General features: G+C 46.0%; 1 protein-coding gene across 3 annotated transcripts in view; it reads right to left on the minus strand.

The window, feature by feature from the left end:
- XDH (xanthine dehydrogenase) overlaps positions 1–17,832 on the minus strand; it is a 140,225-nt gene extending 122,393 nt beyond the window's left edge. For 2 of the 3 annotated variants that reach the window (XM_088444433.1, XM_088444430.1), the window contains exon 1: positions 17,667–17,832. In XM_088444433.1, the coding sequence (XP_088300559.1) occupies positions 17,667–17,744 (78 nt within the window). In that variant the 5' untranslated portion in view covers positions 17,745–17,832. Of the gene's footprint in view, positions 1–7,468; positions 7,508–17,666 lie in introns of those variants that run through there. The other variant, XM_088444432.1, reaches the window with a different exon arrangement.
- Between the last annotated feature and the right edge of the window lie 775 nt (positions 17,833–18,607).

The following is an 18,607-nucleotide window of genomic DNA, read 5'->3' on the forward strand; positions in this document are numbered from 1 at the left end:
TGCAGTAACGCCCATGATCGCATTGCAAAATGCGATCATAGCGGCCGGATGTATTTACCGGCACATGCAGGGTGACGGGCTCCGAAAGGCTGATATGCGGTAAGTCCCCATAGACTACAGTGGCTAACGCTATCTTCAGATGGCGTTAGCTGCTGGGGTCAATATCGGGAATGCTTCGCATTCCCGATATTGATGCATTTGGCAGCATCGCATCGCCCATAGAAACCTATGGGGGAGGCGGCTGCCAGCGGCAATGGAGAGATCACAATGGGTATCGGAGATACCTGCTGCGATCCCTCCTACATATATACGGGGGATACTTAGTATTTGAGGTAAACCCCCGAAAATGTATGTTTTTGGGGATTTTACCTCAAATAGTGAATGATAAATGGGCCCCTCTGTCTGACTGTCTGAAGCCGGTGGATGAAGCGAAACTGGGACATAGATGAGTACTCTTTACTGGGGGGGATGGGGTGGGGGGGTTATATCAGAATACAGTGCATCGGCGGCCGGCTTAAAAAAATATCACAAATTTACCAACTGGCCGCAGCTGCAGGGGGGCGGGTTGGCGGGCCCCTACAAGCTTCGGACCCTTGGGCAACTGCCCAACAAGCCCAATGGAAGAGATGGCCCTGTGTGGAGGGTAGAGGGTGAGGGAGGGGAATCACAGGCCCAAAGCTTTATTGAAAGACAGACACATAAGGGAAGGGTAATAAATAGAAACAAATATCACTAAAACATCAGGCAATGTGAAAAAGGGGGAAGCGAGCTACAGTCCCAGTCCTTGTAGGACAGTCACTCATGGGGGGAGGGGCAGGAGAAGAGAGGTTTAATCCTCTTCTTCCTCAGGACTGTCCATGATGGAATAGTCTCTTAGCAGGCTATGAATCAACTTGCAACAGTCCTGGACAGACATCCTCTCCCTCCTCAGAATGAGGCGGTTCCTGGCAAGACACAAAGCTTCCTTAATCCAGTTCATAAGGCGCCAGGCCTCCTGGGTTGCCCCATAAGTGTGGGTGCCAGGAAATAGTCCATAAAGTACTGAGTGGTACAAAAGGCTGTTCCTTGGCACACAGGGCCTCATTCAGAGGCGATCATAGGATGCAAGCGGTCGTTCTGAAACAGGGCGGCCGCTTGCATCCTGAACGGCCGCCTACATGTCGGTCGTTAGGCTGTGGGTTAACACCCACAGCTCTAACGACTACTAAGGGTAATGGTCGTGATGGTCAAGACCATCGCGACCATCGGGGCTTACGACGAGACCCTAAGGTAGGGTCTCGTCAACCTTAAGCCCCAGGGAGCTTCCTGCTCTGTTTGAGCAGGAAGCTCCCCACTGACATCACTGATGATGTCAGTGGGGCCGCCCCCAAACGGCAAGCGTTCCGACAAGAAAGCCTCCGTTTGGCCGGGCACCCCCCTGGCCCGCCCAGCAAACATCGACAGCTCGCCCCCTCTGCTACGAGACCCCTAACGACGGAACACCCGTCGTTAGCCGGGTCTCGCGCATGCGCACTGGAGCAACATCGACCCGGTTGCGAGCTCATAGAGCTAACGACCGGGTCTGACTAAGCTCCCCAGTCTCTGAGTTCATGTTCCAGGGCATCTAACAACAACTGTGCATACAGTCCCAAAACAAGTGCATAGATGTTTTCTCATGTATGATGCACCAGGGGCAATGTCTGTACCTGCACTGGTTTCGGGAGTGCATGAATGACCTGAGGGGCAGACCCCCTTGGATGAACATCCATGACATGTCTATGGGGCAGATTCAATTAGCTGCGGGATTTACCCAGCGACTAATTCCCACACTGGACCTATTCAATTAGCGGGGATTCCTCACCGGGGAGTCCCCGAGACCCTGCGCGCGAGTCCCCACAGTCGGACTTTACCTCGCACCTACATGACGTGTTAAAAACTACCAAATCGGCCTCGCGTGCGAGAAAAAAACACATTGATTCCGATTTTACGGCGCAGGGAAAATGCTATTTAGTTTAATAGCTTTTCCCCACGCCACGGGAATTTAGGCCAGCAATTAGTTACGGGGTAAATACCGCGGCTAATTGTATCTGCCCCTTTGTGTCTACTTGTGAACCTTTTTGGAGGCCATATTTTCCCAAACCTGCTGAAGGGAGCTCTGGAATATGTTTCATTATGTCCTTTGCTCTGATGAGCTTGTGGATAGTCTTAAGGCGGCTATCCACTACCCGATTGAGCAATAACGACATTGTTATCGTTCAATCGCTTGTTAGTCGGGCACAAATTGCGCAGTTTAATGTAAAAAACTACCAGATATGTGCGCTCCCGCTGGTCGTCTCTGACATCTATCATCGCCTGAACATGCTGGTCAATCTGTCAATAACAACAGATTGGCCATGTTTGGGCATGAGGGAGGGTGCCTACACTGAATGACTGATCGCTCAGTGTAGGCACAGCACAAAGGGCCAGATTCAGAGCCGGACGCTCTGACCAGAGCACTCGCTCTGAATCAGGGCCGGCCTACCTAAAATTGGAGCGGCCTCCTGGCCGCTCGCATAGCTGTGGGTGACCACCCACAGCTTATGCGAGCGGCCAAAAAGATGGTCGCGATGGTCAAGACCATCGCGACCATCGGGCTTGCGACGAGACCCCCTTGCTGTAGGGTCTCGTCTGCCGCAAGCTCGGAGTGCTTTTGGCTCTATTAGAGCCAAAAATACTCCCACTGACATCACTAGTGATCACTAGTGATGTCAGTGGGGCCGGACCCAGATGGTAGGCGTTCCCATGGGAACGCCTCCGTCTGGGCAGCAATGCCCCGGCACACCCACCAAAGGGGGCGTGCTGTCAATCACCATCGACAGCACGCCCCCTTTGGTGCGAGACCCCGAGCGACGGCTTCCCCATCGCTCGCAGGGTTTCGCGCATGCGCATTTGCGTAACATCAACCCGCTTGCGAGCGTACAGCGCTCGCGAGCGGGTCTGAATGAGACCCAGACTCTGAAACGGCTGCACGATTATAATGTCGTAGTCATTCAAATCGTTTCACAGTCTGCTAGTGGATACGCACCTTTAGGTTTCCACAATCCATCCTCACTTTAGCTAGGAGAAGAAAGAAGTGGGGGTGTAGCACACACACCAGTTAAAAATTAGGAGTAGAATTGGATTATAGCCATATATCATACCTATTAGAATTAGGGAGACTAATCATTTTAAAAAAAAATATATATATATATATTTTTTTTTTATTTTTTTTTTATTTTTATAATTTTTACTATACGCTAATGACCATTCATTTAAACCTTGTATATCAGCTAAACAAACAGAGAGTGCAAAGCATTAGATCATTTAGAATCATTATGGGTATTCTGCAATATATAATGGGTATTAGGCATATATGCAAATTATTTTTCAGTTTATGCATTATGGCTGTAAATTAGCCCTTGTTTGCGCTCTCTACTTGTTATAGTAAGTAAATGTAAAAAAGATAGTATAGATTAATAAACGATAAAAAATATATTAGTCTTCCTAATTCTAATGTATGATATAACGTAATATATAAAAAAGGCTATGATTCAAACACACAGGACGTATCCTAGGGATGGACATCGGAAGCCCGGCATCGAATGGTTGCCGAGCTTCCGACCTCAAATCCAGCAATGCAATGGCAAATAGCCATCGCATTGCAAGCACTGCGATAGTTATAATTGTACCTGAGAGGAGGGCGGAGCCTCGTGGCTCCCCTGTCCACGTCACTGTGGGGGCGCACCCAGAACTCTCAGATGCTGAGCTGTCCCCAGGCTCGCCCCTACACTGAGAATAGATGTATTCTACCACTGCTTACCCGCTTGCTCTACGCATGGCAACCATCAAATTTCCGGTATTAGATGAAAAAATACTTCCATCGAATCAGAAACATCGATAGCTGCTAACCATCGGCATTACGATGCCTATCCCTAGCGTAACCTGACTCTCTACTGTTTCTATATAGGAATCCAAACGTCTGTTATTTTTCACCTCAGTATTAACTGTGCATTAGAGTGTACAGTATTATCACAACATTTGTATGATGTTCACGGGACCAAGGATGTACAGAAATGACCCATTAGAGTGACAAACCTTGTGATATAACAATGTTGTTTACATAACCGTATGTCACTTGACAAATTTGCAGTGTCAATCATCATATTATCACTTAGAGATAGCAGATTTCAGTTGTGACTCATAATGACTTGTCACAATGTTGCATAATCAGTTGTTGAATACATTCATGCACTATGTTGTATCAGATATATAACTGAAAGTGATTCCGTTTGCATGGTGAGCGTTTAGCTGTGAGAAATGTAGAGGAACCTGTTTAAACTCCTCTTTAATGTGTTCAGATTAACCAATTGCTGAAGAATTAGCAGTTCTCAATGTATGTGTTTGTCGTGGAGTCTACTCAAACTGCTGAATGACCATATTGTAACAATATTGAGGTTATTTTATTTTGGTAAGGAGGATCTGACCACCGTGGTCACATAATTGTGTTGGAGACAGGAACTCATGTGTAAGCTCATGTCCCTTTGGCTATTTATGCTATCGTTAATATGAGGGATCTGTATATTTTCGCTTTAGCAGAATATGTCATCTGCATTTAGATATATGACTATCACACTAATACCTCTTTTACACCAGAGCTAAAACCTGGGTTATTGCAGGGTTAACCCGGGTAGCTCCTTGGTGTAAAGGGGGCCAGGGTTGGATTCCCAGGTCGAATGATCCGGGAATAATCCGGATCGGCGCCACAGTAGAAAAGGTCTGAACTGGGTCTGACCCGTTTTGGATTTAGGTGTAAAAGCATTATGATTTAATACAATTTTAATAAAAAACAACTTCTCAGTACACCAAATAGGTTATTTTTTTTTAATAATGGTATCTGATTAAAAACCATGTTTTAAACTTTATTCTATACTAACTAAAAAGTGTCCCAAGACTGTTTTTTTGCTCTACGTCAGAGGTTCCCAAATGCAGTCCTCAAGGCTCCCCAACAGTTCAGGTTTTAGAGATATCCATGGTTGAGCACAGGTGACTTAATTAGTACAGTACCTCAGTCAGCTTGATTTAACTACCTGTGCTAAACATGGCTATCTCTAAAACCTGAACTGTTGGGGAGCCTTGAGGACCACGTTTGGGAAGCTCTGCTCTACGCATAATAGTATCTCACTGTACTTACAAAACTCTGGGAGCACCACCAACCCAGTGCCAGTTTAAATTACATTTGTAGTTGGCCCTTTATGTGGGTTTAACATAATTCTGCTCTTTAGACCACAGGTTCTCAAACTCAGTCCTGAGGACCCCAAACAGTGCATGTTTTTAAGGTCTCCTCACAGAATCAAAAGTTAAATAATTAGCTCCACCTGTGTATTTTTTAAAATGTGTCAGTGAGTAATGAATACACCTGTACACCTGCCAGGAGACCTGGAAAACGTGACCTGTGTGGGGTCCTGAGGATCGAGTTTGATAACCACTGTTTTACACTGAAGTGCCAAAACTCATGACCTCTGCACATGTCCGCTGGATCATTACCTTACATCACAGCGCTGTTTGATGCTGTGTATGTGTACAGATCCCTGGCTGAGAACTGGATAAGCTAGATATTGACTACAAATATTCCAAGCTGCTTTAAAACAGCTGGAACATCTTCACCGTTCCCCCTGCATGGTACATCAGCAGGGTGAGTGGTGAGCTATGACTGTGGAGATTTTCGGCCTGCAATTTATGTCGGTCTAAAACCAGGTACCTACTAGATGATATGTCGCCCCACGATCCAGAGGATTGTGCACATCGTCTAGTCCAGTGATTTTCAACCTTTTTTAACGCGAGGCGCGCTACGCAAGGTTTTAAAATTGTCAAGGCACACCATCCGGCTATACGGGGTGCACGACCTATGAAAAGACGTACACATTGGATCCCACATACAAAAACACACCCATTGGCCTCCACAGGAACAAGACACACTACATTAATAGGGGAATTCAATATGGAGCGAAAACTCAGTTTTTGCGTTAATTTCGCACCTATTACGTCATTATCGCAGATTTTAGTTTTACACCGTATTCAATGTCAAAGACTTTTCGCAGGTTCGAAAAGTCTTTGATAAAAAACGGGGATAACTTTTCACCATTGAATAGGTGTCGAAAAAAAGTGCAGAATTGGGGTTTAGGGGTGCAGGCTTAAAAAAAAATAGCCTGCACCCATGGGAATGTCATTTTAAAAATAACTGTGTCAAAAAAAGTAGAAAAAAAAAATAGGGACACCCCAAAAAATGTATTTAAAAATTGGGGTGAAAAAAAAATAGGAAAAAATTGTTTAAAACTAGGGAAATAGGTTCAGGGCTATTCTGCAAGTATGCGGCAGGTGTATTCTAGAATAGGCTATTAGTGGCAGGTGTATTCTAGAATAGATTTATAGCGGCAGGTGCACAATTGCAGAATTTTTAAAAACTTACTTTAGGGACTTAAAAATATGCTAGTACCCATTTTCATGTACCCCAAATTTGATGGGACCACTTAAAAAACCGAAAAAAATAACCTAAGTGCTCTTCTGCATCACTTCTTCAATGTCGGGAAAAAAACACCTGCCGCAGCTATTTAAATCCCTGACTTTCATTTGCAGGCTGAAACGGGGGTATCCTTAGTGATCCCCCATGTTTTTACAGCTTTAGGGGGGTCCTACAATTTTTTCAAGGTAAATTTCTTTTTTTAACGCAAATCCCACTTCGCCAGGTTCCGTTTTCAGAGGTTTTGTATTGAATACGGGGATAAAGCGGGCGTGCTCCAGATACTTTATCCCAGACAATTCTCCTATGTGGAGCGAAAAGTCCAGCACGGACTTTTCGCTCCCATATTGAATACCCCTCCAAGTGAGTGATGTCAGATGCAGCGGGGTAGGGGGTCAGAGTTAGAAAGTGCACATAATGATAATAAATGGGGCTGACACTACAGGGAGAAGGCTCCAGGTAACTGGTGCTGTCCTGCAGGTGGTGAGTGACATCCCTCCTGGAGACAGGCTGGGAGGAGGGGATCTGATTGTGTATAAATGGGGGTATTCTTCATGCTAGTGACTGTGCATGCTGTGCCTCCCCCTTCCCATGGGAGCAGATACTGGGACAATGTAGTTACAAGCAACTCCATACTTTCTCCATCCAGTTCTCTTACATTACTGTTGCAACGTTACTTCCAGAGGCAGAGTAGCCTGTGGGGTAAATTTACTAAAGTGAGAGTTTTTAGAAGTGAGTTTTAAAAGTGATGTTGCCCTTAGCAACCAATCAGATTCTATTATCTTCTAGAAGGTGCTAGTTAAATGTTAAGTAGAATCTGATTGGTTGCTATGGGCAACATCACTTTTAAAACTCACTTCTAAAAACTCTCACTTTAGTAAATTTACCCCTGTGTGTAGTGACAGCCAGACAGCAGCAGGGAGTCCCCAGTGCACACTACAACAGCTGTCTCACCTTTAACGTGCTCATGTGCTGATACTGGATGGTGGAGGTGAGAATCTCCCTTTCAGTCTCCACTGTCCCCTGCAGCAGCGGATTAGCCCTGTGCAGCCCTGTAACCCCTGCATTGCAGGAACAGGCCCCTTCCTTGTACACATATACTATCATCAGGTGCTCAGATACTACTGTCTGTCCTCTTGCATCAGGGATCCTCACACCCTGCTCCTTCTGCCTGCTCTCCGCGATGGAAGAATCAGAAGATGCATGTCAGTGAGGGAGGACAGCACAGCCATACTTCCACCTCTCACTTAGGGGCCCATTTATCATTGATCGCTTTTGCAATGCGATCAGGACATGCCAGTAACACCCCTGATTGCATTGCAAAAAGCGATCTCTTTGGCCAGATGTGTCATCCGGGACATGCAAGGACACAGGCTCCGAAACGATCCCGTCCCTGCGATGTCTCCGGAGAGCTGCCGGCCAGTGCTGGGGGTGGTGCACATACAGGGTCGGATTCAGACCAGGACGCTATTTTCGGACGCTCGTTCTTAAAAAGGGGCCAGATATTTAAATTGAGTGCTCGCTGTTTGCGGTCTGTTGACGCCTCTATGTCTGAGCGAGCGTCCGAAAAATGCGCTCGTTATTTTCTAAAGACGCCCCTTTGCCATTCACATCATACGCCATCTCCGCTATTTATTAGATTAATCGGGAACACCGAAAGGCATCTGAACTGCTCGCAGTGCTTGTGGTAGGATTTACTTCCCGCTATCACTGCGAGCAGTTCAGGCTAAAAGACAACCAAGTGATGTGGTCGATGACGCTCCTTTACTAATTATGCACTCCCATAAAACGGCGTTTTGACCGTTTGGCACGCCTACGTTCGGATCTCCACTCCCCCGTTTTCAAGCACCTTCCCCTGTTACCACCCACAAGCGCCTCATTCTGTCACTCAAATTAGCAGCCCCTCGCTGTATTACGAGCGCACGATTTCCGACCGCAATGACTGGTTGGCGCATGCGCATTACGACCCATATGCATGCGCAGTTGTGCAAACATCGCTCGGAGCGAACGAGCGGCGCTTACGAGTGGCTCTGAATCAGGCCCACAGTCCCGTGTCTGCACATGCATATCCGCCATAGCCGTGGAGGGCTCCAGCAGATCCCTCCGCCGGCTAATAGTGCGCGGTGTAACCCATAGGCTGCAGCGGATAATGTCATCTTCAGATGGTGTTAGCTGCGGGGGCCACTATCGGGAATGCATCGCATTCCGGATTTTGGTACATTTGGCAGCATCGCTTCCCCCACAGAAACCTAAGAGGGAGGCGGCTGCCAGCGGCAATGGAGGTATCGCAGCAGGTATCGGAGCTGCTGGGGTCCCTCTTAATACATCTGGGGGATACTTAGTATTTGAGGTAAACCCCCCGAAAATGGGTGTTTTGGGGGATTTTACTTCAAATACAGTTTGATAAATGTGCCCCTCAATGTCCACAACGGCACAGAATAGTGACCGCGCCTATGCCTTACTGGCCCTGGACAGTGGGGGGGCGGAACTTTGAAGGATGTAATCAGCCCTCTGTATGGCCAGTGTGACCAGGCCAGCACTAATCTGACCGTCGGCTCTGGACGCACTGACCCCGTGGCACACATGACAACCACAAGTGTGCCGCGGCACAGCAGTTGAAAAACGCTGGTCTAGTGTGTACCCACTATGCGCACCCCCGCTGCCCGACATGCATGCACGGACGGCGGAGTGACCCATCTGCCAACATCGGCAAGGTCAATGGTGTCGGTAAATGACATATCGGGCGGTCACCGGATCGTGCAGTGTGTACCGGGCGTCCGATATATCATTCATCAGCACCATCGACCTTCGCATCAGGTAGTCGACAAGTGTGTACCCAGCTTAAGGGGCATATTCATTATCGGGGGCCGGATGGCCGTCAGTAATTAAGTAAAAATTAGCAGTGCCGAGTCTAACTCGGCAGTGCTAGTGCGCACGCGTGAACTTGGGTTCACGTGTCCGCACAAAGGACTCGGCATCCGGTGGAAGCAGCAGAACCGGGGCAGAGGGATCATATCACAGACAATCCACAATGCTGTAATTGAGGTCAAGTATAAGATAGTCCTATAGTTCACAGTATCATAATAATAGTAACTTATGATAAGCACCTGACCTAGACAGGATATTTAAATGCAGTTTTCTGAAAAATACACAGAGAAGTTCCTCTATGGATGGTGCTTGATGCATTTAAAGATTTGTAGCTGTTACAAATATAACATATGATGTTAGGATATGATCCCCTCAAAAATGTAGAATCTCCCTTTAACGATGGAGGAACATGGGAGGATGGAAAGCTCCCACCTTTGAAGAAACAGTTAACCTTCTGTGGTTCAGGAAAGTACCATGCCTTTTCTTCAATTAAGAGTTAAGGAGTTACTGAAAAGGCCCCCATACATCTGATCAAGGATCTCGCGATCCTACGATCAGGGAAACGCCGATCTGCCGGTTGGAAATGCCGACCGGGGACCATCGATGTTCAGCGATCCGTCGCAGGATCGCTGAAATTTTACATGTTAAATTTCACCGATTTGACAATCGCGATCATTTTTGGATCGTGATTGTCATATCTGTGAAATCCAATATGTTGGATTTCTACGATCCTGTGATAACGGATTGCAGGATCGCGGCAATCCATCGCAGATGGATGGGAGCCAGGGGCGTCTTAAGAGAGGAGGGGGCCTGTGTGCACTCCCCGTGAGGGGCCCCCTCCTCTCTCCCCGGTGGCCGGCAGCCGACTGACACGGCTAGCTAGCCACCAGAGCCTTAGTGGACTCCGGGCACTAGAGTGTGCCCGGAGTCTACTGCGCATGCGCAGAACGCCGGAAAAATGGTCGCGCCCATTTTCCGGTGTTCTGAGCAGCGCTGACACCTGATGTGGGACCACGGACAGGTAAGTCTAAAATAATATGGGTGCAGTGTGTGCAGTGCGGGGCCCCCCTGGACCCGGGGGCCCTTGTGCCCCGCACACACTGCACCCATTATAGATACGCCACTGATGGGGGCCTTAAGTTAAGAGGAGTTAAGCTGCTTGTGTGGGTCATTCAGAGGGAGAGATAGGGGAGTGTGCACCTTTGGCACCTCTCCTCTGTGCACTGGACGATGCATACACTGACCTTGCTGTTGTTCTCCTGTGATGTTATATTACTATGGGCTCTATTTATTAACATTATTTTTACTAAAATAAAGTGAAAAAGGCTGTTTTCACACCCTTTTCACATTATTTTAGTTTCACCTGTAGTTATTACAGGGCAATTGGAGTAGAATTAGTAAAATTCTACTCCAACCCCCAGTATCACTTATTTTTAGTAAAGCAGATCGCATTTCCCATAATTGTAATGGGAAATGTGATCCGACCACAGTTACTAAAAATAAATTGTAAAGAAATACCGGGGGAAGCCCTGTGATAATAACGCCACCTGGAGGTGGCGTTATCCAGGGTCTCCCCCGGTTACCGGCCTCCTGCCCTGCTCTAACGGGGAGAGCAGAGCTGTGAGTCGGTCCCAGTAATCAGCTGTGTGGTCTAAGCAGACCGCAAGCTGATTACTGTAAAAAAAAGAAAAAAAAAATTAAACATTTTTTTTTTTACTTACCTGAATCCAGGGACCGGTGATCGGGCCTCCGGTGATGGCTCCTCTCTGGTCAGCTGGTCTCCCATAGTACACTGGGGCCCGGTCATCAGGTGATCGGGCCCCAGTGCAGTATGGGAGATCACCTTATCGGGAAGCCCGGAGAAGATCACCGGAGGCCAGGAGGATGCAGGTAAGTGTAATGAAGGGAGGGGGGTCCGCGATCGCGGGGGCGGGGCTTAGCGTCGGTGGGGGGTAGTAGCGGTGGTCGGTCGGCACATGCACGGGCTCTTAGTCGCTGTATTTTTTCCGAAAATACCGCGATTAGAGTGCGGATGGGATCCACAGGGACAGAGCTTTATCGCAAGCTCTGTCCCTGCAAGGGATTTATAGTAAATCCCTGTGATATTGCCTGAATTCGCAATGCGAATTCACTCGGTAATATCACACTACAATCCACATTCAATATGCGGATTGTAGTAAATAGAGCCCTATGTCCCTGAGTTGCTTGTTGTACTCCTGTGTAAGAGGCTATTGCACTGCCTGTACCTTTTCGCTGGAATAAAAGCCTATTTGTTCTAGAGCACTTTAGTCTCAACTGGTCTCCTGAATGCACCTGACACACCTATATAGTGTTATAAAGGTACAGTATTGCTTTATATTTTCGCCACACAGTCACAGATTGTGATTAATTATATATATAGTAATGTTACATAGACATTTATATTTAATACTATTTTTTTTTTCCAACAACAACACGTATTTCACTAGTGCGGACTGAGGGCCTGATTCAGCACAGATCACTATTGCGATCGCAGCTGCGATTACGCACGCAGTGAGGCTGCGAAAATATGCTAATGTCTGCCACCGCTCAGCCAGCATAGAGATGCCCACTGCTGCTTTCTCACATCTGTAAGACCTCGCAGTGCTGCGTATACATCGGTAACATCGAGTCACATCGGACCCTCACGCAAAATTACAGCAGATCTGATCTGTCGAAGACATTGCAAGTCTCGTCGCACGCAGGGAGTACTTACGCTGCGTATGCTGTCGCAGTGGCTAATTTATGCACGCCCACATAACGGTTCAAACGGACAGGCACTCCTGCATTTCTCTGACCAATCCCCCGTCACCACCCCCAAATACTGATGTCCTGTCACTCACTCTGCGATGGCTTTCTATCTGCGTGCGATTGCAGTGCTAACCTGCTCATAAGCATACACAGTATGCACCATCGGCCAATCTGCGTACACTTATTCATTTATTTATTAACAGTTTCTTATATAGCGCAGCAAATTCCGTTGCGCTTTACAATTTGAATCAGCATTAACATTTTACTGGGTTGTAGAAGACATACATACATGACACACATAAGGGTAAGAGGGCCCTGCTCGCAAGCTTACAATCTATAGAGAAATAGGTGTTGATACACAAGGATAGGTGCTATATATTGCAAATTGGTCCAGCCCGATTGCAGATGTTCTTGGTGGGCTGTATAATCCAATCACACTGGAAAGTTGGCCTAGGGTTAGGAGGATGTTAAATTGAAGAAAGAGAAGATGTGATAGGTGTTTACTATAAGAAGAGAGTTAGATAGGGAGCTATAAAAGGTTAGGTGGGCGGTCCTGGAATCTGATAAGCTTGTCTGAAGAGGTGAGTTTTCAGAGAATGCTTGAATGTTTGGAAACTAGTGGAAAGTCTTCTTGTGCGTGGGAGGGCATTCCACAGGGTGGGTGCAGCCCGAAAAATGTCCTGTAACCGTGCATGGGAACAAGTAATGCTTGGGGATGAGAGACGCAGATCTTGTGCAGAGCGGAGATGTCGGGTTGGAAGATATTTTGAGATAAGTGAAGAGATGTATGTTTGCGTGGTTTGGTTAATAGCTTTATGTGTGAGTGTAAGTATTTTAAATTGAATACGGTAGAAGCACGGCAGCCAATGGAGGGACTGACAGAGCGGCGCAGCAGACACTAAACGTTTGGTGAGAAAGATCAACCTCGCAGCTGCATTCAAAACGGATTGTAGTGGGGAGAGCCTGTTTTTGGGAGGACCAATAAGGAGATTGCAATAGTCAATGCGGGAAATTATGAGTGCGTGTATTAGAGTTTTTGCAGTGTCTTGCGTAAGATATGGTGGAATTTTGGCTATGTTTTTTAGATGTATGTAACAGGATTTAGAGACAGATTGAATGTGGGGAACAAAAGACAGTTCAGAGTCAAGGATGACACCTAGGCAGCGAGCTTGTGGGGTGGGGTTGATTGTGGAGTTGTCAACAGTAATAGAGATATCAGGTTGGTAACTACTATTGGCCGGTGGAAATATAATTAATTCTGTTTTGGGTATATTAAGTTTGAGGTGGCGAGATGACATCCAAGATGAGATGTACACGGTTACAATTGCGATGCATGCTGAATCAGGCCCTCAGTCACTTTTGAATATAAATATGTACAAGGGTAAAGGAAATTCATAAAACTATCAGGGGTTACAGAAGCATTCCAGGTCTACACCTAACCCACTGCTCCATGCTCCTTGCTTGCTGTCTTTCCCCTCTGTGTCACCCCTGTCTGTCTGCCCCAATGCTATAGATTGTACGCTCTCATGAGCAGGGCCCTCTTCCCACATGTGCATTTCCTTCCAGGGGCATATCTATAATGGGTGCAGGGTGTGTGGTGCACATGGGCCCCCTGGTCCAGGGGTGGCCCACACTGCACACCCCGCACCCATATTATCTAAAACAGGTCCCACGTCGGGTCTCTCAGCGCTGCTCAAAACGCCGGAAAATGGCAGCCGCAGACAATTTTCTGGCATTTTGCGCATGCACTGTGAGTAAATTGCCGGGAAAATGGCGACCTCTGATTCTGCGGTGCCCGGCCATCATCTCCACCCCAATCCTTACTTATACCATCATCTCCACCCCAGCCCTTACTTATACCATCATCTCCACCCCAGTCCTTACTTATACCATCATCACCACCCCAGTCCTTACTTATACCATCATCTCCACCCCAGTCCTTACTTATACCATCATCTCCACCCTAGTCCTTACTTATACCATCATCACCACCCCAGTCTTTACTTAAACCATCATCTCCACCCCAGCCCTTACTTATACCATCATCTCCACCCGTCCTTACTTATACCATCATCACCACCCCAGTCCTTATACCATCATCTCCACCCCAGTCCTTACTTATACCATCATCTCCACCCCAGTCCTTACTTATACCATCATCACCACCCCAGTCTTTACTTAAACCATCATCTCCACCCCAGTCCTTACTTATACCATCATCACCACCCAAGTCCTTACTTATACCATCATCTCCACCCCAGTCCTTACTTATACCATCATCTCCACCCCAGTCCTTACTTATATCATCATCTCCACCCCAGTCTTTACTTATACCATCATCTCCACCCCAGTCCTTACTTATACCATCATCTCCACCCCAGTCCTTACTTGTACCATCATCTCCACCCCAGTCCTTACTTATACCATCATCTCCACCCCAGTCCTTATTTATACCATCATCTCCACCCCAGTCCTTACTTATACCATCATCTCCACCCCAGTCCTTACTTATACCATCATCACCACCCAAGTCCTTACTTATACCATCATCTCCACCCCAGTCCTTACTTATACCATCATCTCCACCCCAGTCCTTACTTATACCATCATCTCCACCCCAGTCTTTACTTATACCATCATCTCCACCCCAGTCCTTACTTATACCATCATCTCCACCCCAGTCTTTACTTATACCATCATCTCCACCCCAGTCCTTACTTATACCATCATCTCCACTCCAGTCCTTACTTGTACCATCATCTCCACCCCAGTCCTTACTTATACCATCATCTCCACCCCAGTCCTTACTTATACCATCATCACCACCCCAGTCTTTACTTAAACCATCATCTCCACCCCAGTCCTTACTTATACCATCATCACCACCCAAGTCCTTACTTATACCATCATCTCCACCCCAGTCCTTACTTATACCATCATCTCCACCCCAGTCCTTACTTATATCATCATCTCCACCCCAGTCCTTACTTATCTATTAATCTCCACCCCAGTCCTTACTTATCCATTCATCTCCACCCCAGTCTTTACTTATACCATAATCTCCACCCCAGTCCTTACTTATACCATCATCTCCACCCTAGTCCTTACTTATACCATCATCTCCACCCCAGTCCTTACTTATACCATCATCTCCACCCCAGTCCTTACTTATACCATCATCTCCACCCCAGCCCTTACTTATACCATCATCTCCACCCCAGTCCTTACTTATACCATCATCTCCACCCCAGTCCTTACTTTTACCATCATCTCCACCCCAGCCCTTACTTATACCATCATCTCCACCCCAATCCTTACTTATACCATCATCTCCACCCCAGTCTTTACTTGTACCATCATCTCCACCCCAGTCCTTACTTATACCATCAACACCACCCCAGTCCTTACTTATACCATCATCTCCATCCTAGTCCTTACTTATACCATCATCTCCACCCCAGTCCTTACTTATACCATCATCTCCCCCACAGTCCTTACTTATACCATCATCTCCACCCCAGTCCTTGCTTATACCATCATCTCCACCCCAGTCCTTGCTTATACCATCATCTCCACCCCAGTCCTTGCTTATACCATCATCTCCACCCTTTGTCCTTACTTATACCATCATCTCCACATCAGTCCTTACTTATACCATCATCTCCACCCCAGTCCTTACTTATACCATCATCTCCACCCCAGTCCTTACTTATACCATCATCTCCACCCTAGTCCTTACTTATACCATCATCTCCACCCCAGTCCTTATTTATACCATCTCCACCCCAGTCCTTACTTATACAATCATCTCCTTCCACCACAGTCCTTACTTATACCATCATCTCCACCCCAGTCCTTACTTATACCATCATCTCCACCCCATTTCTAACAACAGCACCAAACCTTTGGGACTTGCCGCCCGGCTGCGTATCTGGGTATTACGGCTGCAGCAATGTTTATAAACCGTGTACATGTCCTGCAATGTTGTGTACTGTAAGTCACTGCTTTCTTGTTTGCTCTTACTGTTACTGTACTCTGTAAGACCCCTTGTGCTGCCATACTAAATAAAGGATAATAATAATACATCGGTCCTTAAGTCTGCACTTTCCGCTGTGAGTAAATTACTCCTAGGGGTATATTTATTGATGGGTGGTTTGTCAAAGCTGCCGATCATCAGTGGCCCTTAGAAGCACATAATTGGCAGCAAAGCGTGCACACAACACCCCCCACGCCCCTCTCTCCCTCACAGCTTCTAGGGACTGCATCAGCTGCAGCCCCTAGAAGCACAATAGCAACTAGCAGAGAGGCTGGGGAGTGACTTCCAATTTCCAGAACTGCCTGTCCAGCGTGTGATTGGCAGACAATGGGAAGCCACTGCATTCACTGGGGACCAGTAGGTAAAATCCGACACCGTTCCTTACTCCCTCCCAAGAAGGACAGTGACTTAGGGGGTCAATCCAATTAGGTGCCAGGTGCGAGTTGCACCTCCCTGAGGGTGAGAGATGGAAAGGAAAATCTTTATTTTAAGGTTAAAATGTCAGGACACCGTGCCGAACCGCTTGGAAACCCCCCTAATGACTAATTAGTCAATTGAAAGGTTACAATTAGCCTAATTAGTCCACTAATTACATGTCATTTTTTGAGGGGTGGGGAATGGTCGCAAATTACCCCAAAAATCAACTTTTTTGCTATCTTAGGCACTCCTAATTTAATTACAGTATTTTGTTAAGTGAAAAATATTCTTTTTTCAAATTTTTCAGTGACCTCAAAGTACATTAAAATCTCCTTTTATTCCTACTTTTCTTTGCATTTTTTGTTTAATTCGTTTGAGATTAAACAAAAAATGTTTGCTCTTTATCATTGTTTTTTGCATTTTTAAAAAAAAAAGCACAAATCAGCCATTTCACACCATTTAATAACCTACAATACTTTCCTAATGGCCACAAACAGCCTGCTAATAAAATGATCAATTTTGGGGGGTCCAGGATGGTCTCCCCACTTTGTCATGCATTTCTCTCACATCGCATTTGGCAGTCAATTCACAAACCTCCGCTGCGAGTAGTGATAATAGGCATTTTTTTATTGGATTGGAGAATTCTTGGGTGCAAAGTCTGCAAATTTCATGAAACAAACTCGCTACTCGCAATTCGCACCTAATTGGATTGACCCCTTATTTTTTTCAATAATTGGTGCAAATTGTTACATTGTACTAATAATGTTTACCAAGGTGATCTAAACAGCCACAAAACATGTTATTCCCTTCTGCAGTAAGTAAGAACCTGTACTGTAATACATAGCACTTATATAATGTTTGTTTATGTACACAGCTCTCAGTAGTTCCAACGTTGTTGTTATTTATAAGAGAAACCATTTCCTAGCAAGTAAAACTACGAAATAACATGAATTACAGCTTCATGGTAATAAAACTGTTTGATATCTTAAGTAGGCTTATTGTACAAAAATGTATCACCTATCTCCATTAAAAAATAAATTGAAATAGAAAATACAGCTTTACCTTTCTCCCATTCACAAAAAAAACCAGCTCGTCAGCCGACCTTACTGATCCCGAGGCTTCCTGCAGAAATTTAACCATTGCTTCAGAGTAAAATCTCTTTGAGCCAATACAGAGGATCTACAGTAAGTGCTTAATCTCTACGGTGTCATGTATAGCTCTGAGTCCTCAGTCAGACAGTGGTAACAGGTGAGCTCGAGATTTTACTCACTGTATTATCCCAATGTAATTACACTACATTGGGGAGGTGCAGTCCAACCCACTTTAGAAGCCAATGACCTGAAATACTGTAGATTACAAAATGTATTTGCATTGCACAGGAACTTCAGCACTGTCAAACAATTTGAGATGCTCCTTCGTATGACTTGGTTGAAGCTCTGCTTTTTCCTGGGTCTATTATTGCAGTCAGTCATCCTCCTGTACTGCGCTAAATCCTCTTTACAAGCCTTCAACACCTGACAAACCTTCTGTCATTAAAACAAAGGGGACACTAATACCCTGAAAGCACATTCATTATTTTTCTAGATAGTGTGGGTCAGGCAGTGTATGCCAGCAGTCATATGATTAGCAGTGATATTTGTATTTATTCACAATTTGTAATGCGCTACAGGAACAGTAGATGTCTGTCTGCAGACGTATACTAGGCAGTGCTCCTCCCTTTATTTTTAAATATTGTACTATTGCTGGATTATCCGTTATGCAACCTTCTGCTTCCAAGTAGTACCCTGTGGCCAGTGACAGGCACAGATTACCAAATTCCCATTTTTATGTTTATTGTTTTTTAGGTTTCTTTTTACAAATGAGTATATTGCCTAGGGCCACATGGGGTCTGAATCTAACTCTTAGGGCCGTATTCAATTAGAAGCGAAAAGTCTGTTTTGGCGATACTTTTTCACCGATGACGTCATTTTCGACGATTCCACTTCTCCCCATATTCTATTCCA

This window comes from Taudactylus pleione, unplaced genomic scaffold (genome assembly GCF_031769625.1).
Source record: "Taudactylus pleione unplaced genomic scaffold, aTauple2 ptg000363l, whole genome shotgun sequence".
In the NCBI taxonomy this organism is placed as follows: Eukaryota; Metazoa; Chordata; class Amphibia; order Anura; family Myobatrachidae; genus Taudactylus; species Taudactylus pleione.